Source organism: Dermacentor albipictus, chromosome 5 (assembly GCF_038994185.2).
Source record: "Dermacentor albipictus isolate Rhodes 1998 colony chromosome 5, USDA_Dalb.pri_finalv2, whole genome shotgun sequence".
Classification (NCBI taxonomy): Eukaryota; Metazoa; Arthropoda; class Arachnida; order Ixodida; family Ixodidae; genus Dermacentor; species Dermacentor albipictus.
In genome coordinates, this window is record NC_091825.1 from 135,643,181 (window position 1) to 135,669,826 (window position 26,646).

The 26,646-nt window shown below is 43.7% G+C and overlaps 1 protein-coding gene across 2 annotated transcripts in view; it reads right to left on the bottom strand.

Annotated features, from left to right (window-relative positions):
* The window catches only part of cindr (CIN85 and CD2AP related), a 33,413-nt gene extending 7,412 nt beyond the window's left edge, over positions 1 to 26,001 (bottom strand). Inside the window, exons 1-7 of one of the 2 annotated variants that reach the window (XM_065441126.2) lie at positions 25,860 to 26,001; positions 23,358 to 23,660; positions 21,490 to 21,581; positions 5,663 to 5,744; positions 4,486 to 4,670; positions 2,661 to 2,826; positions 347 to 772 (exon numbers count right to left, since the gene is read on the bottom strand). In XM_065441126.2, the coding sequence (XP_065297198.1) occupies positions 347 to 772; positions 2,661 to 2,826; positions 4,486 to 4,670; positions 5,663 to 5,744; positions 21,490 to 21,581; positions 23,358 to 23,660; positions 25,860 to 25,863 (1,258 nt within the window). In that variant the 5' untranslated portion in view covers positions 25,864 to 26,001. Of the gene's footprint in view, positions 1 to 346; positions 773 to 2,660; positions 2,827 to 4,485; positions 4,671 to 5,662; positions 5,745 to 21,450; positions 21,582 to 23,357; positions 23,661 to 25,859 lie in introns of both variants that reach the window. The other variant, XM_065441125.1, reaches the window with a different exon arrangement.
* Between the last annotated feature and the right edge of the window lie 645 nt (positions 26,002 to 26,646).

Sequence of the window (26,646 nt, forward strand, 5' to 3'; positions counted from 1 at the left end):
CAGCAAGGCAGAAAAGTGAGTGAGTGACAGGTGAGGGATTTAGAGGCACAGGAGAAAAGAAAGAAGCAGCTAGAGAAGACTAGCTAGTTTGGATAATGAGAGAGTCCAAAAGGCAATCAACTATTGTCACAGCTGGCTAACACTCAAGGAAGTTTTTGCCAAAGCGCCAGATGACACTGGACAGCAAGCAAAAATCACCAGCAGTAAAGCGGAGCAGCAACACTTACAGGAAAGGTGAAAGAAGTGCACAATGCACAGAGGCTGCTCCTAGAACAAAGGAACCTCACACAAGCTCATGCGCACGAGCAGATTTACCAGCAACAGAAGGGCAAGGACCTTTGTTTACCAGAGTACTCTTCCTTGCTGGACGAGGCCGCTGACGACTGAGACTCCTTGGAGTTGACAACTCCATTGGCCGTAATTCGCCTCACTTGGGCATACACAGGGGCAGGCGCAGCAGCCTCTTTTGTTTGCCCTTCAGTCTTCCTAGCAGTCAACAAGGGAGGTGCAACTGAGGGCAGGGCGGGGCTAGAAGTGGGTGTAGCAGTGGGAGTAGGGCTGGAAGGTGGCAGAGGGGGCGGGGACGAGGGTGGAGGCACATCGGCATCCTGGACAGGCCACTGGGGCAGGGGCTTCTTGGGGGCGGGGCTTGCCGAGGTGGGTGGAGACTGCAGGACAAAGGGCTTCTTGGCCGCTGCCAAGCAGGTAGCGGGGGGAGGGGCGGGTGCCTTGCCTTTCTCTTCCACCACTGCCACGCTGGCCGATGATGGTGCTGTGGTGATAGAGGGGTGTTGAGCAGCACCCACTAGAGCAAGAGCAAACTACCAACCTCTATTGTTGTATGGAGACTGTGGCACAAATGTACTACTCAATATGTAATTTTTGTTCTGAGAGTCCAGGTTCTCCTTCCCACCCTCATCCAAAGCTTCAGACTAGCCCGTCAGTGCCTTTGTATATTTCTTCATATGCTCGTACTAGCCAACCTCCTCCCAAAAGCATGCTGTATGTCTTACCATGGGCCATTTATCCTCTACAAGCCAGTAAAATATTTCAACAAAGCTTCTTTCTATGTGCGTCCAAAGACTAGAATGACCTTGCCATCAACATAAACATGAACATTTCAAAATAAATGAATATCATTCCTCATGGACTAAGTGTGCCATATCTTCTATACATCTACTCACCACGTAATGCTTCGTAACTAATGGACCCTTGCTTTATAACAAAGTACTATGCCACCATTATTCTTCAGGTGACAACCATAGTATACAATAAACTAACATAAAAAAAAAGATCAAAAGAATGAATATCCTCAGAAAATCTCCATAAGGAGCTGGAATTCCCTCTAAGGAAGGTACCAAAAAAATACACTACATTCAGATATTTATGAGGAGACAGAACAATGCCAAAACACGTAACGCTGTTGTTGCTCTGGCAGGTCAGTACGGTGTCCACAGAAGCTGAGATATGTGACTGCAGGAACTAACCTAGCACAATGGACTCCAGACAGAGCTCTGTTCTCAACACACCTTCTGGACCAGTAGAACCATATCGGCAAATTCAGTGTAACTTCTATGCAATTGCTATGGCAGGTTTTTCAAATAAACAAACATTTCCATTTGTATATTTTGTATGCACAGAACCGAGGACAAACTGGAAAGGTGATCAACCCATGCACAACATAAGTGGTCGTATGGTCGTACTGGTCTTATTACCAAAACATATTTGCAAAGTATCAGCAAAACTCTCTGACACCCCTAACAATCTGTTACAATGTATGCTATGCATATGGTCTCACTCACATAGTGTATGCTGAAGCAGAAATTACTGCCAAAAATTAATACAAGGGAGCAAGGTGAACATTTCTGCACTAGGACTCCTTACTTGAATGTTTTAGTAAATGAAAATAAAAAGCAAGCACATCAAACACTCTTACTTCCTGTGAAAGTGAAGTCCTATGAAGCACTCAATAATGGCAACTATCGGAATGAAAATCCTGAGAAAAGTTCAATGTGTCTCCAAACAATCTTCTATGATAATGAAAGACAAAGGCAAGGTATGAGATGTCAAATTTAGATGCATCAGGACATGCAGGAGGTGCGTACAAACAAGGGCACGTGAAGAACACTTAAGTGCATTCAAGGCCTATTGTCCCAATGAATCTGATTCGTTAATTGTAAAGATAGCTTTCTCACGAGGCAGTTTATGAAGCTAATGGCAACGTAGTCATTTTTGTAATCAGTATGTACTAACAAGTTCACTTGTCTAATCCCACAAGAACTGTAGAGATGGCTTTCATGATAAAACAAAGCACAAGAGAAAAGCAACGGCAAGTGCAACTAGCACCGTCATTTGAACCACGACTGGTGCCACTATTACTTGGGCAAATGTGCAGTGCAGAAAAGCCTACATGCAGATCAGGAAAAAGGGCTATTAGTACTGGTCCTTCAACAAAATAGACCACAGCATTACTATATCTAAAGATCGCTTCATTAATGACAACGGACAGCATTTAAAGTTAATTGTAAGCTTTACGTGTATACGAGTCTCTCATGCAAATTTGAAGAATGTTAGAATGCAGAATCCTTTCTTCTGAGCTGCACAGATGTAGGTAAGGAATGCAACCTCGCAGATGACCAAAGAGCGCATGGCATATGCACCTTTCTTAGAAATTTCGGAAGGCTTAAAAGGAGGCACTTTGGAGACGGGCCGGTCCGAGCTGTTGCCATACTCCTGGAAGGCAGGCTTGTCAGGCAGGTCGGGCTTGCCCACCATCTTGCCTGCTGGGGGCTTCTCGGGCCGCTCCGGTTTTACAGGTTGTGGAACCTGGGCACCAAACAAAGCATTAACTGTTTTTGTGCACATGACCTGCCCAAGCACATTATCTACATCTCCAATTATATTAACCATTAAAACATAACATAACCCATGCATATATCATTCAACTCTTTATAAAACTGAATTGGCACAAATGGCAGCAGAAAGCAAAGCCCCAAAAGGTGTCTTGTTTTGCATATCTGCCTTGCCACACTTGAAGGCGAAATTATGTGGTCTCTCTCTCACACCTCCAGTTTAGCCAACTAGGGGTCTTCAAATAGAGAAATCCTTTAATCAAATCAAATATTTTAGAACAATTACCCTCAAATGTAAAATACATTTAATTTCTCAACAAAGCTAAATACTATAAAGGTTGCATGGAGTTTAGAGGGCTAAAAAAAAAAGAAAAGGCATGTTAGTTGATAAATTTAATACTGCCACAACTGTGTGCCAGGTAAAATGAGAAGCTTTTAAGTGAGAAACAACTGAAATGTGATCACGTCTAATGCACCATGGGAATGACAGCGTAATGAAACGAAGGAACTGTGTGCGATCACACGCATGTAGTAGAGCGTTGTGCTTGCTGAAGGAGCCAAAAGTCGTACACTAAAGCACCACAAATAGAAACATGGTGAGTGTGGCCAAATAATAAACTGCTTTGCCCACACTGAAGCAGCAACTTCATGGACAGCTTAAAGCAACACATGTTTGCTGGAAACTAATCTGCAGAAGTGATCTGCTTCATGCATTCACAAAGGAGGTGCTATGCCAGAACAACCATGGTTCTCCAGGGCAGAATCATTCAAAATTAAGAGCCTCCACTTGAATTGGCATTTGTTCCTCTAGACAAACTGTTGCTATCCCTTATAGTATTCGAACATAAAATGAATATCTGTCAACTTGATAGCCATGCGTTGCCGGTTCAAAGCTATTTTGATGATTAAAATAATGCATGTAAATATTACTACTGTATATCTGTAAAAAAAAAAACATACTAATGGTGAATTTATGCATATGAAAAAATTATTTATGTTGCACAAACACACAAACATTTCTTTTTCACCACATTAATCTCGCTTGAAAAAATATTTCTCAAGGTAAGTAGCTTTAATGACATTACAGCTGCAATAACGATATTCATTCCAAGGGACACATTTTTGGGGGACAAAATTTACCCTCTATGGGTTGTAAAATTTTATAAATTTTCGGTGAGGGTTAACACACAAAGATACGGTAGTCATAACTGGAATGTAAAAGGGTCTGCCAGGTTCAAGCAGATGCTGATGAGAAACACTCGAATTAAAAGTTTCTCAGGAAAGATTTTCTAAAGCTCACATTCACACTTGTCAGTTTTATCCTGTCATTTACACATCATAGGTCAGCACCTGATATATAGTATTACAGGACTAACTGTCTTGCTTGCAATATACACAAATGGTGCCTCACCCTACAGATGGCAGATTATGGTGATGGCATGGCTCCAGATCCGATTCTGACCAACTGGGGTTCTTTAAACATGCACACAATGCTCGACATACAAGCATTCTTGCATCCCGCCCCCCCATTGCAATGCAGCCACCGCAGCTGGGATCAAGCCTGTGACCTCAAGCATGGCAGCGCAAAACCATAGCCACTGGGCTACTGCAGCAGATGGGGCCACCAGCTCACCTCCTCCTTTATGAGCTTGACGAAATTGTCCGGGAACACGCCGACTCTGCCATTGAGCTCCCCTTTCCACCAGCCTTTGTCCTCCACTTCCTTTGTCAACACCGTGATCACATCCCCTTCCTTGATCGTCAGCTCATCGTCGTTCTGTGCCTCATACGCGTACAGCACCTTGGCTTGCTCCCGTACTGCAGCAGAAGCAGACGCAAAAGCCTCAGAGCAGCATGGGCTGCAAAGCTCATGAGCATACATTCTTTGCAGCTGCCTAAAAAAAAACGCAAGCCTGCTCTAACGGAAAGTCTCAGAAAATGTGCGGCATACACTCGGCCAACAAAGCATTGTTCTGCCAAGGAAAGATTGATGAGGACGCACGAGGTGTACCGGTCGAAAGGACAGCGGTGATCAAAGAGCACTGGACATTGCGAGTTGGGCCGTGAAGACAGGCTAACATGCGCTGACCCCAACCAGAGAAAGTCAGCATAGACACAAAAGCCTGCACACACTCTGCGGTGCACATAGAATATTCTGGCAGATGTAAAATGACAAGTTAGCATCTTTTAGCAATTTTTAATTATCACAAATTACCGAGAACACTTAAGATGATCAGCGGCAGCCTCAAGTGGCAATTCTAACCTACATTTATTTCTACACTTATTCCTTAATTTGACAATCATTGAAATAACTTCAAAATAGTAAGTAGCAGTATCATATTGTAACATGCTAATAGTGAAAAAGACACCTTTTAAAGCATCACAGTGGTTATTTCTGGAGCATTGTGATTAAAGTGGGCAAGGCATAAGCAACCAAATATGGGGTGAGCTTTTTTTTAAAGTAAATAATGCCTTCCAGTGAAACTTGTATACACAAGTTTATCACATACCTTGAAATCAGCTCTCTGTCATTATGTATTCCTGTCAGTTATTTCGCTTCTTTGAATAAAATGTTTTGTGTTCAAAAGGAGACCATATTTATGTGAAAGTTGCCAGAAAAATCTTGAACTACGGGCTGCCAGACAACTAGAACCTGGTTTCTCCTACGGTCTTCCTCTCAGAGTATAACACCCAATTTTTACACCACCCCTCCCCCTCCTCCGAGGTTATAAAATGCATAAACCCAAAAACGAAGGGTGGTAAGTATAGTCCAAATATTCCATTTTGCTGTGAACATAGTTTCTACTCACTCGGCTTTGGAGGCAACTTAGGGGCTTCTGTCGAAGTTTCCGATGGCACAGGGGGCGCAGGTTTCTTCAGTGGCCCCAGAGCCTGCAAGGACGTGCCACATTCACACACACTAGTCAGTACAAGCCTAGCTACAATTCTACACTATGATTATTCACCCAAGCCTTGACATGCAACAATGAAAGGCTAGGGGGAATAATCATCTGAGGCTTACAATATGGTTTCAGGAAAGCACAGTCGTTGAGAGAGCTCCCCATTGACAGCTCTTTCTGAAAAGCAAACCGTTCTATTTTAGGCGGTTCGAGTTCGCACACACAAGAGCATGCACACAGTTGCCAGAGTGTCGTTCAGCAAGAAGAGAAAAAAATGCTGTATGACACATCTCAATCACAGATGACCTGACCACATTTTTTGTGTCCATGCATTTGCATATGCATTCCTTCCTGCCCTTCCAAAAAAAAAAATATCTCGTCTTAGAGTCCCTTACTTAAGCACGCTTCTCCTATTACTGCTTTGTAGCATTTGAAATCGGACAGTGTTTGTTGCATTTCATCCATGAATCTCCACCTAGCTTCAACACAAGCCTCAGTCAGGTAAATAAAATTAAATTAAATGAAATAAAGAGACAATAAGGCCCTCAAGATATGACATCTTCGTACAGAAAGTCAAATTGCAGAATTTATTTTTAAATGTGAGGTGGTAGAGAAAAGAAACAACATAGGAACCCTTTGCCCGTACTGGGAGCACACGGTATTTATGATGATGTGAGGAACAGCAAAGCTATTTCAGACATATATATATATTCACTCCAAATTTTTTACTTTGTTTCTTTCACAACTGTTTCCTAGAATGTTCAATATAACCAGCTTCAATTTCAATGAATGAATTTGGCTTCGATAATAGCTCTAGGTACGGACCAGATAATGTTCTTGGATGTTGACCAGTGCTTCCAAAATAGCAGCCTTTATTAACAAGCATTGGCATTTTATGGCTACTCCTAAGTCTCCCTCTCAGTGACGCCCCCATACATTTCAACATAGAAGGTTAAATTAGTGGGAACAGTGACACTAAGTTGAGAGTTACGTGGCCACAGAAGTTCATGGCACTAGGCCATGTAGGCCCTGTGGGAGGAAGCAAATTCATTGCTTGGGTGGTGCCTAATGTCCTCATGGACAGAAAACCTCACTGTTGACTATGCCATCAGGCGCTGCTTGGCAATGACTGTCACTGGCTTTTCAGGATTCTCACTCATGATGGCCTCCACCTGCTGGAGAAACTCGACAATACAAATGACGTCTGATCCCTGGAAGCACTTTTTTTTTTTTCGTCACAGATGATAGTCTGCATTGATTTCTCGTTTAACGCAGAAAACAGTACTTTGTTAAAATCGAGAAGTTCGTGCTCTCCAATTTGCTGTGGCCGGTGTGCAAGGTGGCTAGGATTGCATGTGGTCTCATCTCTTGTGTCAGACTTGAAGTTGCTACATTGAAATAAATATGTTAAGTAGTTGACAAAGGGGTAGGTTTAAGATAAATCTAAGCGCCTAGACCAACCGAATGAAAATGTTAGTGTTTATGGCGATCATAGCTGTACCCTCAAATACCTCATGCACCCAGCAATTTGGTCATTTTAGAATAGCATCACGTCATATCAGCACTAAGAAGCTTGTGCATGTGTTATGTTCACAGGCATGCACATGCTCCTGTAATGAGGTAATACTCAGTCGATAGCCTAATGCCAGCATGCTCTTCAAGCATGTCTTATGTGAACAAAAGCATCTTCTCTCTTTCTTAAAAGGCTGAGCACTATTGTGAACATTTAGCCACAAAGCATACAGTGAAGAATAAAGTTTGTGGAACATAAATGCTCCAGTAAAACAGGATATCTTTGTGGTCTAAGTGGGTAGCCTAGCATTAAAAATTTCTCCACAGTTCTTACACATGAAAGCTTAGTACACTTTTCAATGCCAAGTCGCATGCCCTGACTGTAACAATATTCGGATTTCCTGTGGCCACCTATGATCCACAAACTCTTATCCTTGACTGCACATATAGGAATGCAACAGAAATTGCGTTAATATTCACCTCTAGAGATTTGAATTTTTTTCTGAAAAGCCTGCACCCTCGTTGAAAGAAAATCTGAAAGTATGAAATTTTTGTCAACAGTAGGTTATGGTCCGTGACCAAAGACGCAGAGGGTGGTGGGTTGATAATGTGAAAATGAGTGCAGTTCCTTCAATTAGGTGCAGAAGCTAGGTGGAAAGAAGCAAGAATGGTGCAACCTGTCCAGAGAAACCAAACCAGCTGCCTATGTACCAAGTTCTTTCAGTATCAAATGGACTATCAAAAATCATTCTTATTTATCAAAGCAACATGCACAAACATTGCTGACAGCAACATAAGAGGTGTTTCAGTGAATACTGCTTGAACTATTCATGTGAAAGCATAAATTGGCTCATAGAGCAAGAAAGCCGACATCCTGCATTAGCAGCACTGTAACGGCACCTAAATTCTGATTGGCTACGATGCCACGTCACAAGCGCTCCTCAATGGAGTTTCCATGGGCTGCGATGCCACGGCATGAGCACATCTCGATGGAACAGAGAGGGCGAAAGAGAAAAGCTGCTGCCACAGCAGTGTGCCAGGTGTTGCATGAGGGGAGGGGCGTCCCCACGACGCCAATCACCCTTGCTCTCAGAAGCCTGTGTTATCCACCCATTTCTTGTACGTGCAAGCTCTCACGTTGGTAAGGCCAAATCAAAACGTGCCAAGCATCTCAATGCGCTCGCTTGCCCGCAAGCACTACATAACTGACAGACAGACCACTTAGCGGTGTTCAATAGGACCTTAATGCTTTTGCATTCACAACTCATCAGCAGTGCTTAGGTGTACTCAAATTTTTTTTAAAAACAAGGGTAAGAGAAAACAAATTTTTCCTAGTCAAAATTAATGACAGTGGTGAACGTCACAAGCTACCCTAAAACCACTAATAAGCTCTTTAAGTACATCGAACTACTGATTGACTACATGATTATTTCCTTTATGATGCATATTGCAATGACAGAGCCGAACCCTGTCACTGTTCAATCCACTTTCAAGAATTCTTGAGACTGGTATCGGTTTTGAGATATCTATCCCTAAAATTAGCTATGAAATACATTGGCATAACATGCAGTTTAGTTCATTAATGCTAATTAAAAGCTTCATTGGAAATTTATACCCGGAATGCCACTGCATTTCGTCACAAAGCTAGAAACAGACAACTTGAAACTGGTGCAAGTTACAGAATTGCTGAAAATTTGATGCAAAGTTTCAAATTGAAGTGGACTGATTCTAAGCAATGGTGGCTAGCTTCAAGTATGGAAATATGGTATGGTGTCCAATGCGGCTACATTATTTGAGCAGAAAAAAATTTCATGTCGTTAATCTCTTAATAACTGAAGTGTCCATTGAAACACCTTTTATGTTGAAATTACCACAGTGCCATACTTTTGACTATTCTTTGACGGGGAGGGGACACTTTCCGCCAAATAAATTTTGGTTTCTTGCTGCAAGGCAACAATTTTTGATATTAGGCAAACCAATGTGCTTGGTTCCAGATTTTTCATTGCCTGGAGTTCCTCTGGTGTGTCCAGAACTGTCATTGCAGCTCCAGGCTCTCATTAGGCCAAGTCTATGAAATTTAAATTATGGGGTTTACCGTGCCAAAACCACTTTCTGATTATGAGGCACGCCGTAGTAGAGGGCTCTGGAAATTTCGACAACATGGGTTTCTTTAACGTGCACCTAAATCTACTAGTCTATAATATTAACAACTAACCTAGAATTTAAGAAAGAGTGCAATGCCATGCAAAGGATCAGGACACTGCCGGTAAGACAACGCCCATGAACTACTATTCGGAGACAGTGCAAGAAAATGGATGATGAAGGAAACAAAGCAGCGCAAGCCCTTTGCACAAAATAGAATAGGTCACACACCAGCATCAAATTAATCAAAACGTAAAAATATGTTCAAGAAATTTCTTGAGCTAGCACATAACTAATATAGGAGGGTTGCTCTCCCCGTCATTTGTTAGGGTAACCCACAGCACCGGTGGTCGCTGTCATGTTTGCGGTCTGTGGTCTTAGTAGATAAATGACAAGGATAGGCACAGGTAGTTAACTGCAGCCGTGCCCTTTCCAGTGTAGCCATTCAACCGTGTAGCATGTCCCATGTGTCTCAGTGCCTATGCGCGTGACTTGCACAGTGCACAAGAGTGCCGCTATGTCAAAAAGGTTCAGTTACGTGGAGGCATTGACCCCTACGGCTCAGACCCGGTGATGTTAGGCATGACAAAGTTGTTACCACGTGTGAACATTGCTATTATTAAAGTGTCCCTGAAACACTTTGTGGGCATAGTAAAAAAATGTTGCCGATCTGTCTTAAAGCTGCTGTGAACATGTGAGCCAAATATTACTGCACTGCATGCAGCAGGGTATTTACAAGATTGTGAAAGACAGCGAAAAATCACTTGCCAAAATGCTATCATGCAGCGTCTGCAAAAGCATCTGGACCCACCAATGCTACTGGCTGCGTCCGGACATATATATCGCAGACATATTTTCCATTTATTTAAATCAAAATTAGCAATTACGTATTACTGAGAATGTTCTCACGATCACGAAATCAGCTGACAGCATTGGTCCATTAAGTGCTTTCGAGGACGACACTGCGGATGTGAGAGCAAGCGACTGTTCACTGCTTTTGACACGATTGTAAATTCCTTGCTGCATGCTGTGCAATAATATCTTGGCTCATTTGTTCACAGGAGCCCCCGTCGACAGAAAGGCAATGTTCTTTTACTATGTTCAAAACATCTTTCAGTGCCCCTTTAATTAAGGATTTTGGCACACATGCCAGGAGTTTTGTAATGCAAGACGAACCAAAAGTGATCAAAGCGATGGAGATACGCAATTACTGAAACAGAGTATGGTTACAAGAGCTAAGAGTCAGAATGCTTGCCAACAGCTGCCATGCCGTCATAGGTGAGGAAGTGAAATGTCTTCTTGACCCTTTGCAGTCCGTTGTCAGCCCCTCCCGAAAATGTAACATGGCCGCAGCGGTCTGCTGTTGGCTACTGCCCGAAGAGCTTTTTCAAAGTTGAATTGCACGCTCATTTTCTCATTACGCATGAGGCACCATTGCTTAAAGGGACACTAAAGGCAAATGTTAAGTCAAGCTAAAGTGATAAATTAGTGCTTGAGAATGCCCAAGGCGTCAATATTATTGCGGACAGAGCCTTAGTAATCAAGAAATTGAGGTAAATGATTAGAGACTCCCCAGGTACATTCAAGTACTTGATTGATGACGAAGGCACTCATTTAAATTATGTCACGAATACTGAACCACTTGTTATAAAAACATTGCATTATAAGACGAAAGAAAATGCTTCTTATCCAATCGTATTTCATTTTTATAAAAAAGAACTTATTGACATTAGCTTTGGCAACGACACGGGCAGTCGAAAGATTTCGTTCTTGGTCGACTGCGCCGCCTGTGCATTCGTGTTTCAGTAGTTTCGTTATCTCATAGTGCTGCGCTGGTTTTGCTGGCTAGCAAACTCACACAAACTGCAAATAGCAGAGAATTTCACTGTCATGTGATGTCGTGGGACGCCCGAACGGTGAGTTTCCTGTGTGCAGTTGTTTTCTTTTTCGCGGTACCCAAAACTAGCTAAACAGTTTCTGGCCAGAATGACCGGAAAGGGGGCAAAAGTTTCAGACCTTGCATGGAGACAAGTTAGATTGAATGCAAACATTTTCTCTGGAGGATGACACCACAGTGTGCATGCCCACAGCTATTCAGCAAGGAACGCTAATGTGTATGGGCAGAAGGCTGAATCCTACTCTGTCTGTGCTGCAGGGCAGACTGAGCGGAGGACGGCAGTGCACCTATCTGGCTGCGTCGTCTTTTCTCTTTTCCTTGCAGCTAAGTGCACTGCACAACGCTCACCGCGCAGTTCATCATAAAAAAGCGCCACGACACTGCTTTCTGGGTCACACGGAGCACGATACAATGCGATCAAAATGGCCACACGACCGCAAACATAGTGCTGGAGTTTGCAACAATGCTCACACCACATCAAAAGCTCTGCTTCTATGCAACCCTCCTATATGAACGTATATTTGCGACTATCTTTTAGCAAACCTTGCATGATGAAACAATGAACAAAATATTAATCGTTGCAAACTATGTCTTGTGCTCAATAAGCATTAATTCAAACATTGAAGCATGATTCCACACACGAGAGTTGCTATATGTGGATTGGTATGCCTTGCTTGGATAAACAGCAGATATTAAGATCAATTTTCCATTTTTAAAGTTACCACATCTGCTCAATTTACATGCTGAGCTCAAGATTTCACGCTAGGATATTTGGCAGTGCAGTTGTTTACAAAGCAAGGGTGCATGGGAAGTCCACAGATTTGTTAAGATGAGCACAGCCAACATAACTCGGACTGTGCAACAGCCGAAATCCAACTTGTATGTCAAGTTGAGCTAAGTATACATTAGAACTTCACGATGTCACTTCTACAAAAGAACAAGGTGTTTGAAACCAAGAAAATGTTAACATTAGTGCACAGAGTGCAAAAATATGGTACAAGCTTCAAGCGACATACCCCTTAGAGCAATATGAAAAGGAACGCCTAAATGGCTTTCAAGGTGCCGTCGTTTAAAGTGCTATATTAACTTCTGCAGTTTTACATGCCAAAACCATGATCCCACTGTGACAAGAAGAAAAGGAACCGAGGTGTCTGATTATCCACTTCTCTGGAGTATGTAACTGTTTAATAAACGAATGCAGTGTTCCCCTTCACATTGCACATGACTCTACAATATCATTTGTGCATACATTTAATTAGCAAATAATGGCCAAGCACTTATGTTAAAAGGCCAATAACATTGCATTTGACCACAGAAATAAATGCAGCGTGGCAAATTTTTTTCTAAAGAATAAATTTGATTTTACCGGTTAATACCCTCTGATAAAAATTGGCATTTATTTACCAGAGCATGCACTAATACAGTTTAACTTCAATATAACAAAATTCTCGATATAACGAAGTACTTAACTTTTCATAAACTCTTGTCCATAGAACACCATGTAATTAGAACCTCAATATAACGACATTTCGCTTCTACAGGAAAGGAATGCCGAGTCAAAAACTTCCGCTGACACAGATGTTGAAATGATTTAATTATAAGCTGCTGCTTGCAAACGTACCTTTAATCGCGTGCGGTGCAACAAGAGCGATCACCGAAGTGCAGCCGCATCATGTTCCGCAGAAAGTCCAAGTGCGATAAGATCCTATCGTGCCCCGAAATAAAGATGGTGGCTTCACGCACGAGTGCCACCTCCCCACGCGAGCAAAGGAAAGGAGGGGGAGGGGAGCGAGCTTGCTGTAACGCGATCCAAGCACGTGCGAGGGGAGGGGCAGGATGGGGAAGGGCTGACTAAACTGGTGTGCGTCTCGGCTGTGTATGTGCATGGCTGTAAGTCAGGCTGAGCGCATACGCAGCCGTGCACACTGCTTTATTAGAGATCATCTGCCCCATGTGCAAAGAGTGGGCATGCCAAGATGGCGTGACATGTAAAACTGTCTTCCCCTGCGTTTAGTATTGAAGGTTGCGCGATCTCGAGTTACACTGACCCATTGGAGCAAGGCGCAGACGAAGCATTCGCTCCCCGCTGCCGGCGCTTTTTATGATAGTGTCGTCCCAGTGCGGGTGACGCCATCAGCCGCGGAGGCGGAGTGAATGTGAAAACGTGGCTGGCTTCGTTTAATTGGTACCGCCTATGTGAAGTTATCGTCAACGTGGCAGGAGACCGTGTCATTCGTCGCCAACTGCCAAATTAATCAAAATGAACTGTTTTCTCATTCAAATTTGCTTTCTTCGATTGCCCGATAATTTGGAAAATTCTGCGGCCCCTTTCCATGTAAGCAAAATCCATCAGCGACTACACTTATTTGCATAGGTCAAATTTCAATATAACAATATTTCGATATAACAAAGCAAATTGCTGATTTTATCTACTTTGCTAAATCGAGGTTTTACTGTACCCGGCAGAGCACAGCCTCCATAATGGTTGATACAATGCCAGGCTGCATCTGCTGGCAACACAGGCTATCTGCTGTCCTTAAAGGGACTGACAACCAATTTTTCATGGTACAGTCAAACCTCGTTACTACGAACCCCAGATTAACGAATCTCTCAAAATTACGGATATTTTAAGTATTCCCGCCAGATTGCCTATATTTCAGCACATATTTCAGAGTAATGCACATAGTTTATTTTAGCCTTTATAATCGAGGAACATCAGTATTACGAATTCGGCTAAAAGTAACAGCATCGCAACTCTCGCGTAAAACAAACCGAGTGCAGTAGCTATCATCATCACCATGTGACAGTAGCTATCATCACAATGTCAAGTGCCAGCTACTTCACTACAAACTTCACCAAGAACTTCACGACAAAGGTTTGGCGTTGTTCACGCGAGATATAACGATGGATGCAGCTAGCGATGGCGCTAAGAAGAAGCGAAAGCAGTTTTCGCTGCAGGACAAATTAGACGTATTGCAGGAAATTGATGCAGGGAAAAACCAAATCTATGTGTGCAGACAGCATGGCAATGCCCCATCGACGGTCGCGACCATTTTGAAAGACTGAGACAACATTGTCAAGTTTCACCGGGAATCGCTACTCGCACCTATGAGGAAACGGCTGCGACTGGGAAACTTTCAAAATGTGGACCACGCTTTTCTCACATAATTCAAAGATGCCAGACTGCAAAACGTTTCAGTGCCTGGCCCAATGCTCCAAGAAAAAGCCCACGAATTTGCCGATGCACTTGAAATAATTGGGTTCGACGCGAGTACGGGTTGGTTTTTTCGTTTCCGCTGAAGGAACAGAATAACCTGGCAGGTAGCCTCGGGCGAGGAAAAGGCTGCTGACAGAGAAGGTGCGTATTCCTAGGCCAATAATTCTTTTCTAGAGGTGGCTGAATTATACTCTGAAGACAATATTTCCAATGCGGATGAGACTGCATGTTTTTATCAGCTCCTGCCAGACTGGACAATGCACTTCAAAGGGCAGCAGTGCAAAGGAGGGAAGAAGTCACATCTTTGCGTGACAGTCTTGCTCTGCTGCAATGCAACAGGCACAAAGAAAAACCGCTCGTCATCAGCAAGTACGTGAAGCCTTGCTGCATGAAAAACGTCATGTTGTTACCGTACGACTACCACACCAACAAACGAGCCTGGATGACCAGAGAACTCCCTTCCGAGTGGCTCATCAAACTTGACAATCAAATGAGGAGGGATGACCGAATAATTCTACTGGTTGTCAACATCTGCTCTGCTCACATTGTGAATGCTCGCTTGACAATTTTCACTTGGAGTTTCTGCCACCAAACAACACGTCCTTGCTGCAACCCCTAGAGCAGGGCATTATAAAGACTGTGACAGCAGAATTTCGTAAGCACCTTGTGCAGCGCTTGATTATCAACCTCCGCCTAAGGCAGCAGAAATGCTCACAGGAGCTTGGTGGAACTTCAAGGCGTGGAACATTAGCAACTTCTGGCGAAAAGTAGGGCTTGTCAAAGCGCCTGCGCAGCTTCAGGATGACCTGGAGGTGACCGACAACAACCCAAGAGACCTGTGGACAGAAGTTGCAGAACTGCTACTCGTCATCTCTTCCTTCGATGACTACGTGGATAGCGACAGGGCAGCACTAACAGCGGCGGACCTACCAACCGAAAAGATTGTTAACTGCGTTCGCAACGTCTCCAGTGGCAATGACGACTGTGGGTGAGCAAACACAGATGATGAGATCGTGTCAAACAGTTATGTTTTAGTGCACATGAACAAAGTCTGCACTTTCATCGCTCAGTGCAATGTGCAAAGTAAAAGATGTAGATGCATTCCTAATCGGTCGTGCGTGCTGCATGGGCCACAAGATTTTTTCAAATAGGTGATTTCTTCAAATAAAGCAGCTTTGAAGTGAGCGAAACATGTTTATTTGAGAGTATGCTTGTCTGCACATGTGTCTACTGCCAGGGTACTTCATTTTCATTCCTAGGTTTGTCCACTGGCTTACAACCGCAAGTTTTTCATTACAACAATATTTCAAAATAACGAACGATTTTCGGTGATCCTGCGTGATTTATTATTGAGATTCGACTGTACATATTTTTTTTATTGCAATGGAAAGCTTACTGGTCAGTGTGCCTAACCATGAAGCGGTAGCACGGAAAATGCTGTGGAACATTTTTTATCATAATTTTTCGAGCTGCAGTAAGGACGTAGTCCTTCACTGGAAGCATGCTGAAAATGGTGATAGGTGAGCACAATAGCGATTATATGCCGACATTAGCAGGAGGTAGACAAGTGCGGTTGTAACTGTGAGAAGGTATTTTGTTTATCAAGTCAATGTTCATGTTATTCACGTATTCTGAAGTGTTAAAGTATTTCTGCGATAATAGCTATGTGTTTTTGTGGTTTCCTGTCCAACTGTGTTAGCATTTACCTAGTCAAAACGAAACTAGTTGGATCGAAAACGAAACGACACTTTTGCACATGATACGCCGTTCAGCATGTTGCTGTAGTAATGCGTGCACGTTTCCGAAGCATAGAAAAATGCGCAAGTGTCTAATAATATAGCAACTGCAATTTTAAGAAATAATTATGTTGTACTTAATAACAGCCGTACAGTAATCTCATTCACTACATCCGAAGGATCAGAATTTTACCGCTGGGCCTCGCCAGTAACTGGTTTTTGAGACTACAGTCGAACCCGACTATTTCAAACCCGTTTACATCGAATTATTCTATATATCGAACAATTTCTGGACACAGTATAGTTACAATGAGTATATATTGAAAAAATTATGCTTACATCGAACAAAAATAGCAGCGACTCCCGGTATATCAAACGTCAAGCGAAGAAAAAGTGCCCCCAGAAGTTGGCTTTCTCCTGCGGTGGCGGGGAAACCCAGCAGCGTGGCTCCATCCAACCGCTCCCGCTGCTGTGACAGCACTGCCTCGGACGAGCCGTCGACACCCCCCCCGCAAAAAATTATCCTGACCTGACCGTAGCACTTGCTCAGACAGCCAATCAGAGGATCTTGTGCCCTCGTCGTGCAAGATGGCGAAAGTGCGAATTGTCCTGCTGCTTTTCTGATTCATTGTGTGTGCGCCTTGTGGGCCTTCTCCCGCAGTCTTGCCGTGGTGAAGCGGCAGAATTTGCCTTTCATCGTGAAGCTTGAAATAATATATCAGGTGAAACGTGGTGAGAAGTCGGATGCACCCGCAGCGTGCACGATTCCGAGGAGCACTCTCGGCACGATCTTGAAGAATAAGGAGGAGATTAAGGCTAAAGTGGCCAAACTCGCCACCTGGTGCCCGTGGCGCCCAACGCGTACGCACAGCTGTGTACGAGTGGTTCATCCGAAATTGCTTCAGCTGTGCTCGGTGATGATTGTAAAGTCTGACGAATGCGATGAAGCCATTGCTGGTGTTGCCGAAGTTTGGAGCGAGCTGTCAGAATTCCCGGAAGCTGTTGAATCAACGATGGACGAGTTTGTGAGTGCAAATGATGGTGTCGTGACCACGGGAGAGCCCCAAAACAGAGACTACGTTGCCGACATGTACCGAGCACAAGTGAAAGTGGGCACAATTAGGAGAGCAACGACGGTCCTTTGCCCACCACATTCTCCAAAGTGATTGGTGTGCTCGCACTAGTCCGGTGCTTCTGCACGAATGCGGAAGGTTGGGGCCTCAGCTGCTTTAGACAATGGAGAAGTGCATGCGTCGCAGGCAGCGAAATTGCCCAAGCAAAAGAAAATGCAGGTCTATTTCTTGTGAAACTAAGCTAGTTTCATCAATAGTGATATTATATATGGTATGTTTCTTTATGACATCCCATTATTTGGCAGGCTTATATCAAATTATGCTCTATATCAAACTGATAGGCGTATTTTTTAGAGTTTGATATAGCCGGGTTCGACTGTATCTCTGCCAATTTAAAATTATAATTCCTACTTTAATTGTGAACAGCGTGCTGGATTCTATCCCAATAAATCATGGTCATTCCATTTCCATCCACGTCTCAACACATTCTGGCCAGTTGTCAGTCCCTTTAAGAGATGTGTTGCCACCCACGACATTCTTCCCAGCAACTAAGTCACCTCCCAGTGCATACTAAATTTTAGAAATTTCCATGAGACAGCAATCTGTGTCAAGCTAGACTGCCTTAAATACCTCTAACAAATTGCTAGGACAGAGAAAGTGCTACGACACCCCTGAAAGTGAATGTTCTTGGTGTACAGTAGTTGTAACAAGCTGCATTATAACTTCTGCCGATACTCTTTGGACTTCAGTGTTGCACAGCCATCTTTACAGAACAACCATCAGCTTGTTCCACGCTATTTTAGTTTTTTTCAAAATGATGCAAAGTGACAAGCGTACTCCTTTGCAGGTTCTCTGAAATTCAGAGTGAAAGAAAGAAAGAAAGAAAATTATAACAAATAGTGAGATAGTGACTTCGCAACCTGTGAGCCCAATACATCACAGCCGTACAGGGTCAACAAATTTAGGAAATTTTCCTATGATCCCAGAAGCAAGTTCTTGTTTTTACAAAATGATATGCTTTTATTCTCAACCTGAAAGGAATGAGAAAAAGAACTGTGAGGCCAGATTTTTTTAGTCACAATCATGTGAAGCCAAACAACAATGAAACAAAGGAAAGCATAAGCTAAACTACTGTATTTGCACAATTCTACCATGCCCCGATGGTACTGCACAGTTATATTACCAGCCACATATTAAAAAAATTACTTGGTGCCAATTCTACTGTGCACATCAAGTAACAAAACCTGAGTCAATGCGTAGCATGTTGAAGCAATGTTATGGAACATAAAACGGCACGCAGATGCCCGCACAGCTGAATCTTACCCCCGAATGCAGAGATCTAACTTGGCTTGAACTTGACTTCTGGCAGTCTCAAGACAGCTTCGCCGCGCGTCGTAAATCGTGCTTGATCTTGCGGACGACTTGCGAACGACTTGGCTGCGTTGAAGTCCGCTCAAGTTTGAAGTCTGCTCCCGGGCTAGCTTGAAACTGACTTCGTGTGTTATTCCAACATGGCAGCCTCCCGAACGGACGTCGCGCGGAGGTTAGCTGCTTTCGAGTTTGCTTGCTACGCCATGGATACAGCATTTTCAGAGACGCAGCCCTTGCCGAAAATTCTGCGACCCACCCTATGTGACCGAGGGAATCCGATGGAGCTGTACGACGACGAACAATTCCTCGGTCGCTACAGATTCACGAAGAACACCGTGCGACTTCTCGCTATGTTGCCTATCCAGGTAAGCGGGGACAACAGAGGACCGACTGTGTGCCTCCCATGCTGCAGTTGCTGATGGCTGTGATGTTTTGCGGCGCTGGCACATTTCAAACAGTCACCGGAGGTCCAGTCCGCATTCCTCAATCAACAGTGTGCCGCGCAGTTGGAAAGGTGACTGTGCTCATCGCGAAGCACCCGCGCCCGATGCTGGTGCGCTTCCCGCAGTTGCGGAAAGATTGATTGCGAGCGTATTTTCTCATCTCCTGTGATTACACATAATAAAAAGTAGCCCAAATAAGTCAGTCATGCAGAACATGTGCGCTTACCAGTTTTGTGGCGCTTTCCCTTTTCTTCCGCAGCTTCCTCTTTCCGCTTTTGCTTCGGGTTGGTCCAGCATTTTTTTCAGTTGCAGGTGATCGCGCCGCGTAATCTCGTGGTTGGCATTATAATGTTTTGCTATTTCTTTCCACGTCTGGTTCTTCTTGGTCAACGACACGACATGTTTTCTTGCATTCCACAATATGCTTGTAGTCGTTCAGGAGTGTCGTCGGCAGCCTCTTTTCGTCTTCTTTAAAATGGGCTGCCGTCTTGCGTTGCGGTGCATCCTCTTGGGAGGAGACCGTACATGAGTGCAACATTTCAGCGTCAAAGCATGTTGACAGAACAGCAATTTCGTACCAAATGCGGCGCGCGGCCGTCGAGCGAGCCCCACAACTTGTTTTTCCTAACAGACGACACTTTCCTAGCAGACAACACGCACTGCCAATTTGCGATGTCTACGACTGTGCCGCACTGTACCTCTCGTTGTTCTCGACAAACCCTCCATGCGAAGCAGACAAATCGTTTGCACGTGTCATTTTATTTATTTATTTTGTTCTTTATCGGGTGTTGTCACCCATATGGGTCCGGGCAGGGGACTCAACGGCGCTCGGTACTCTTCGTTCGCAGCACATGTTGCAGTTTTTTTCTTGTTTGTGACTCCGGCCTAGTGCGTTCGAATAGGTTGGCTTTTTCTTCAAATGGTCACATAGCCCGAGCAGAACACGGGCCGTCGCCTTCCTCCTGGAATGCCTATAGGTGAAAAGGGACGCGCGAGCTCCCTCAGAAACCGACCGTATGCCTCGTCTCAGCCTCTTGTATCCGGTTGCCGGCCCAGACGGCGCATGAACGCCTTGCGGCAATCGAGAACAAAAGCCGTTTAAGGACCACCATACAAACCAACCATTTCGTTCGCTTCTCTACGGCAACAAACATGCAACAAGACCTCTGAGTTAAAGATAAGCTAAAACCAAAATAAATATGACGATAACATTGATTTGCACTCAAATACACTGTCCCTAAAAGTGTAGCGGCGACTTGAAAAGATGGTGAAACCTGCAACTCAAAAAGTGCGCCAAAACACCGAAACTTGAAGACCACTTAAATCCGCCGGGAACGTGCGCTTTCCGCAAGCAACACTGCCCATCGCAGCGGCGGACGTAGCCAGATGGAATAAGTTTACGCAAACTATACTTCAGCACTTATGCCCTGGTGGAAATTTGGAAAGATACATACTTTTTTGCTGTACAACGTGCCTTACGCTAATAAATTTATTGTTAACCTCGAACACAGACGAGCAACCTGCTTTTGTATTGAAGCACAGTCTTGACTTGACGAAGCAAGTCAGCTTGAGCGTCTATGAAACGCGAAAGCCGACTTGGGCGTTTTGAAGTCCGCCTCTTGCTTCGGGCCAACTTCGTAAGTCAAGTCCAAGCCCGATCCAAGTTAGATCTCTGCATTCGGGGGTTAGTGGCTAGTTGCTATTGTAGTCTGACAACACCTCCTTTTCACTGTCTACCAACCACAGAAAGTCATCTTCAGTGCCATATAATGCATTAGAAACGCCACACTTACAGCAAACTGGAAAATGACGACCACAAACCAAGGCATAAAGAAAAGAAAAAAAATACTGTTCGATGACAGTGTGGCTAGCTACCTTGTATTGAGCCATTCTTCTTTAGTAAGAATGTTTTGTTTTTGATTTTGAGTAGAATGAGCTACGATTGTAACATGCATGCAAATTTCAGCACATTTTATTAAAAAAAGGTGCACGTTAGAATCGTGCAAATATGGTATTTGTTTTAACTGAAATGTAGAAATGATAAAGTAAAGGGAAACAAAAGTGCACGAAAAAGAAAAACTTACGCAGGTGGCAACCAGCGGCAAGTTGTCTTTTTGTCCACTTTCTTTTCCCTTTACTTCATCAATTCTACATTTCAATAAAAGCAAGTAATTTAGCCTCTGCTTTCCTTAGTTTCATTGTCTGTTGGCTTCACGTGACTGTGGCTGCCATCTGAAAGAGCATACATGGCAATGTGCCATGTATTTAAAGCAAAAGCAAGGCAACCACAGCAGTTCCCAAGCTCACGCGTTTGTCATTGGGCGAGTCAGTGACTTTGCTTTTGACCTTGATGCGGCTCTCCGGCAGGATGTTGCCAAATCCAATGCCTTTGGCGACGGGTTTGGGCTTGATTTCTAGTGATGCTAGCGAATGGTCACCTGGAGGAAAAGAAAGGCGAACTTAGGTACGTTTCAAGCAACACCTTTGATAACTCGTAATTTGGACATTTCCATTACCAAAAGCATGCAGCCCACATCTCAGGGCCAATCAAATATTCTCAGCTTATTTTAGATCATCAATGAACAACTTTATGGCCATGGATGTTAATGTGTGATTAGTGAAAAGCTAGAAGAGACCTTAGTGCTACTGTAGCGAATGCAGTTCACAATTCTCAACATAAAAATATGCTACGAAAATGCGGGTTGTACTTGAAGTGATCAATATGACCTAGAAGACATAGGATAATGCCGCAGAGTACGTTCATAAAACTGAAATGCGCACTGCACTGAATTTCGTTAAAGTGAAAGGCGTTTGCATGTGGTTCAATGGTGCTTCGATGAGGGATTTAAAAAAGTTTGTACAATTAAACAGCTCGCTTAAATGATAATCGTTCAAGTGGTATTTTACTGTAGTACTTGAAAGTTTCAATCTGTTTGGGAGCTATGTACACAATTGTGTACGCCAAGATAGTGCATCAACAGCAAAAGCATTCATTAATGTAATAATACGTAAAGCATGTCGCATGCATCTTGAAACACTTCTGAATGGAATCGTGCTGCAAGTTTATATGAAATGTGCAAAATGTTTTAGTAAAACGAATGGGAAGGTAGACAGTTGTGTATTTTTGCATGGTGTGAGTATGTCATTCTATGTGGCAGGTTCACGTCTATCATTGCTTTTCACAATGTGTTGCACCAGTCAACTTATAAGTGGCTGGATCGGCGGTTTTCAAGCCTGCTAGACATGAAATAGTTGATGCTCTGATATCTGATGCTCCTGCAGTAAGCTTTCACATGGAGCCCACATTCTGTAATCTGGTCAAAACTCACTAAAGAACTGAAAACTCTTATTCTATTGTGCAGTATGCTTCTTACGATTCTGAAGATGTAACAATGTGGCGAAAGTAAGTTTTCACCTGACAAGGATAATTGTAAATTTCTCCCTAAGAAGGAACGTTAATAGAGCATAAAACTGTGAAGTTTAACGTCCCAAAGTTGCACAGTGAAAGCCCGGGGGACATGGTAGTGACGGTGTCCAGATTTCGACAACCTGGGATTCACTAAATGTGCACTGAAAGCATGGAACATGAGCATTTTTGCATTCTTGCCCTCTGGAGTGCAGCCCCTGCAGCCACGCATCGTACCTGCAACCTCATTCTCAGCAGCGCAACCTCTGTGCCAAGGCAGCAGGCCTACAGTGTTTACAAAAAAAAAAAATGGTACTTAATCAGCCCAAAGCTGATCTATAGATTCTTGCCTCTGGGCAAAATTTTGTTTTATATAAGTTTAAATAAGAGTGGATGCGTCACGAAAAGCTAGCAAAAGTATATATATTTGGTACCGAAACTAAAGAAAAAAACTGCCCTCATTGTCACTCACTGGAAATCACACAGAACTCTGAACGGCGAAAACTACTAGCATGGCTTCTCTGGCCGAACACCAAGATTAGGCGGGACCTGAAACAAGCTAAAAATCTCAGGGGCGATGTTGTGGGATTTGCATCACATGATAACAACCATGTGCAGTCTTTTAATCAGGCTATTAATAAGAACACTCTGCAACACTGCCAAAAATTGCCTTAATAGTATACGCTACTTAAATATAACCAATTTAGACAGAGTAAAATTTCATCACAGTCAGCCTTAAGCAAGAAAATGTGTATCTTCGCAAAGATTACCAAAGTAAGCATAAAGGAGTGCACTGAATGCTACTTACCTGTGATGTCCCCCGAAGATTCAGGTTTTTCTGGGTGGAAATCGGAGGTGACTGAGTTTCCCCAGCGCGACTGGTTGTTGGCAGTCGCCGTGGCCACCGCACGGGGAGAGGCCGGGGTAGCCTCCTCGAGAACGACAAAGTTGGAGGGGAAGACACCTATGCGGCCCTTGAGCACACCCTTCCACCAGCCTTCCTCGACCTCCTCAAGCACCTCAATGACATCTGACACCTCCAGCTGCAGCTCATCCTCGTTCTGGGGCTGGTAGCTGAATGCCACCCGAGCACGCCTCCTGTTCAGCGCCTCTGTATGGGCAAGTAATAATGCCCGCGCGCATGAAGCAAGTTTCTAGCAAGGAAATGCTTATAAAACACTATCAAATTGCAGCTATGGAGCTGCAAAAAAGTTATGTGAGGCTTTCTAGTCTATTCAAAACTCGGGAAAAAGAAAATTCATTTCACTTTGAGGTGGAAGCGGTATAGGCACAGGCCCAGACAACTAGAAGATTGACATGCTTTTTCGGGCTCACCACTGTAAAGTCTAATACAATATAGAAGTGTGTGCAGGGGCACCAACCAATCCTTCCTGCATTGACTTTATAAGCAGGTTTCACATGCCCTGCTCCATAAGTTATTGCTCATGCCAATAACCTTCACGGAAACACTCCTTTTAGTTAACCAAACTGACAGTAGAACAGCCTACGTTGCACGCTTAGTGGTGTAGGTCATGTAAACAACATGCCACAACTCCTTTTAGGCCCCCTGCTGCAGTTTATTTCGTATATTCTAAACTCAGAGAGCTAAGGTATTTGGAACTTCTGTAAAATGTGTCTGCAAATGTATGTGCCTGATGGGAGACTGGTGAAATAAGGTCTTTTAGTCAGATGATACAGCAGAGCTTTGCTTAGAAAATGTCCAATGAAAAAATATATATAAGAGGGTGGGCTGACACAGAACTGCAACACAGTTTTAACATAGTGCAATGGTGTAAAATTGCAGCCAGCAATCACTTGTCTCAGTACAACAGATGTTGACATGTAATTATTTAGGCAAACAGACATGTCAGTACCAAGAGATAAATCACGTAAAAAGATTGTAAACAAATATTCATGACGAATTAACGGCTTACTCAGTAATCCCCAACATACTTGAATATAATAGCTTCCAGCTCTTTCCTGGCAATGCTCGCAGGTCTGCCTCAGTTCAGTTGGCCTTTGCGGGATGCTGATTTCTGCTTGAACTTATTTTTGGCAAACATTAACCGCCCCCCCCCCCCCCCTAATTTCGACAGCGCAGCCTGCTATGCTACCTCCTTCGCACGAGGGATAAAACAAGAGACGAACTGTTTTTATTCACTGCGTTAAATACGGAAGTTTTCTCCGCACTTTCTATTCCGGCTTGCCTCCACACGCCGATATTTCTACTCCTGGAGAGCTGATAACCTTCCCAATGAAAGTCATCATCGGTTCAAAGATAAGCAAGCGACTGCTTTCATCCCTCCAGAGTTTCGCAAGATGGTCTGAAGGTCGTTCTCGATGCTTCGCCTACTCAGTTCCTGCGTCAACAGCTCGCTCGTTGAAGCGTTTCTTGCGGAACGCTTGACGCTGCTGTTTTCGCAACTTATTGTACTCCAGCTATGCTCGCGGCATACAAAAAAATTAACGCAGTAAACGCGCATTACGAGGCGAAATAGCGCGAAATTTGCACGCGAGGCAAACGGTTCAGAAACGTGAGCGCTCAGCGGCCTTCCTGTCAAACCGGGAGTGCCACAATTTACGCCGCAGCTTGAAGTGTGGCTGACGCTTGCTCGAAACATTTCGCCGCACAGAACCACGCATGTGATCGCCGCCGTACAAAATGCGAAAAAATGAAAACGCACGCTGCTAACATGCTCCCGTAAAAAGAAAAATATTTTTAAAAATAAGTGACGTTGCTGGAGTACCGCTGCTGAGTAAAAGCCGCGTGAACATCAACCCGGAGTTGACGGAACGAATACAAAGTCCTTGTCAGCGATGAGCTCGGTCAAAACAACCCAAACCCGTCCTCCAGTGTGGCCCCCATTCGTTATCAGCTGAGTTGACACAATTAGGCCCCACTTCCTCTTGTTGAACCGACAGACCAGGCTGAAAAATAAAGAGAAAATCGAATCTGGGACACACATAAAAAAAGTGCACTCTGCCTTTTCCCCGTTTATAGACGCTTGCTCACACTGAGCGCTTCGCTTAACATTTAATTAAGGGCAATGCTGTCTCGTATTTGTGTACGAGCGTCCGCAAATGCGATGAACAATACGCGACACTGTCAAATCGCTTATATTTTTTGGCCCTGAAAAACTACAAAAGCTTGACGGCGGCGGGATGGCCACTTGGCGATGGGTGTAACACGGTTTTAAGTCTCTCACAGACAATTGTCGGTTATCGCATTCTTCTCGGCACGAGTCAAACGCATTCGGGTTATCATTTAGCATGAATATATCGTGAGAAAACGCAAGAAACGTTAACGAACCCATTCCAGTTGTCTTGTCATTCGATTTGGTAGGTGTAGTCCCCAGCGGAAGTGTCACTGACTTCCGGCAAGCGCGCCCCCACCGCACGAGACGTTTGCAAGCCCGTGAGCCCGTGACATTCGCAGCCGACGCTAGCGCCGCCTGGATTTTAAGGGTAGTTGCACTGATGACAGAAAATGTTTACTTACTTTCTGAATATTATTCACTTACAATATAAATTTCAAAATGACAGGTGACGTCTGAATAATTTCTAGTTGCTTAGAAAGTTAAATGTATATCGAAAGCGCAATGACTCCTGTGAAGTACCGCACAGCAGACGACCGACGCCGGCGTCGTCTGCTTCTGCTATTGCTGTTGCGCTGCCTGCTTGCTTTGGCGAGGTATATCCCAATATATATATATATATATATATATATATATATATATATATATATATATATATATATATATATATATATATATATATATATATATATATATATATATATCCTTATTTAGGAATAGGAATTACATTTACTTTTGAAGGTTGGCACTACTGCATAGGCCGAGCACGACGCTAATCACACTAACTTGCTGCCAATAAACAGTTTTATTATAACATCATCGATGTTTACAAGAAATAAAAAGCACGTGAATAGCATTTCAAAAGATATACTGGTGCGTAACATGCGTAGTTGTTTATGTGCAAAAAGATACTACGCACAGTCTCGCCACACATTTCTGGTGAACACATGTTGTCCACCGCTGAATGAAGAAATACATCCGACCACATAAAGCCGTCGCACG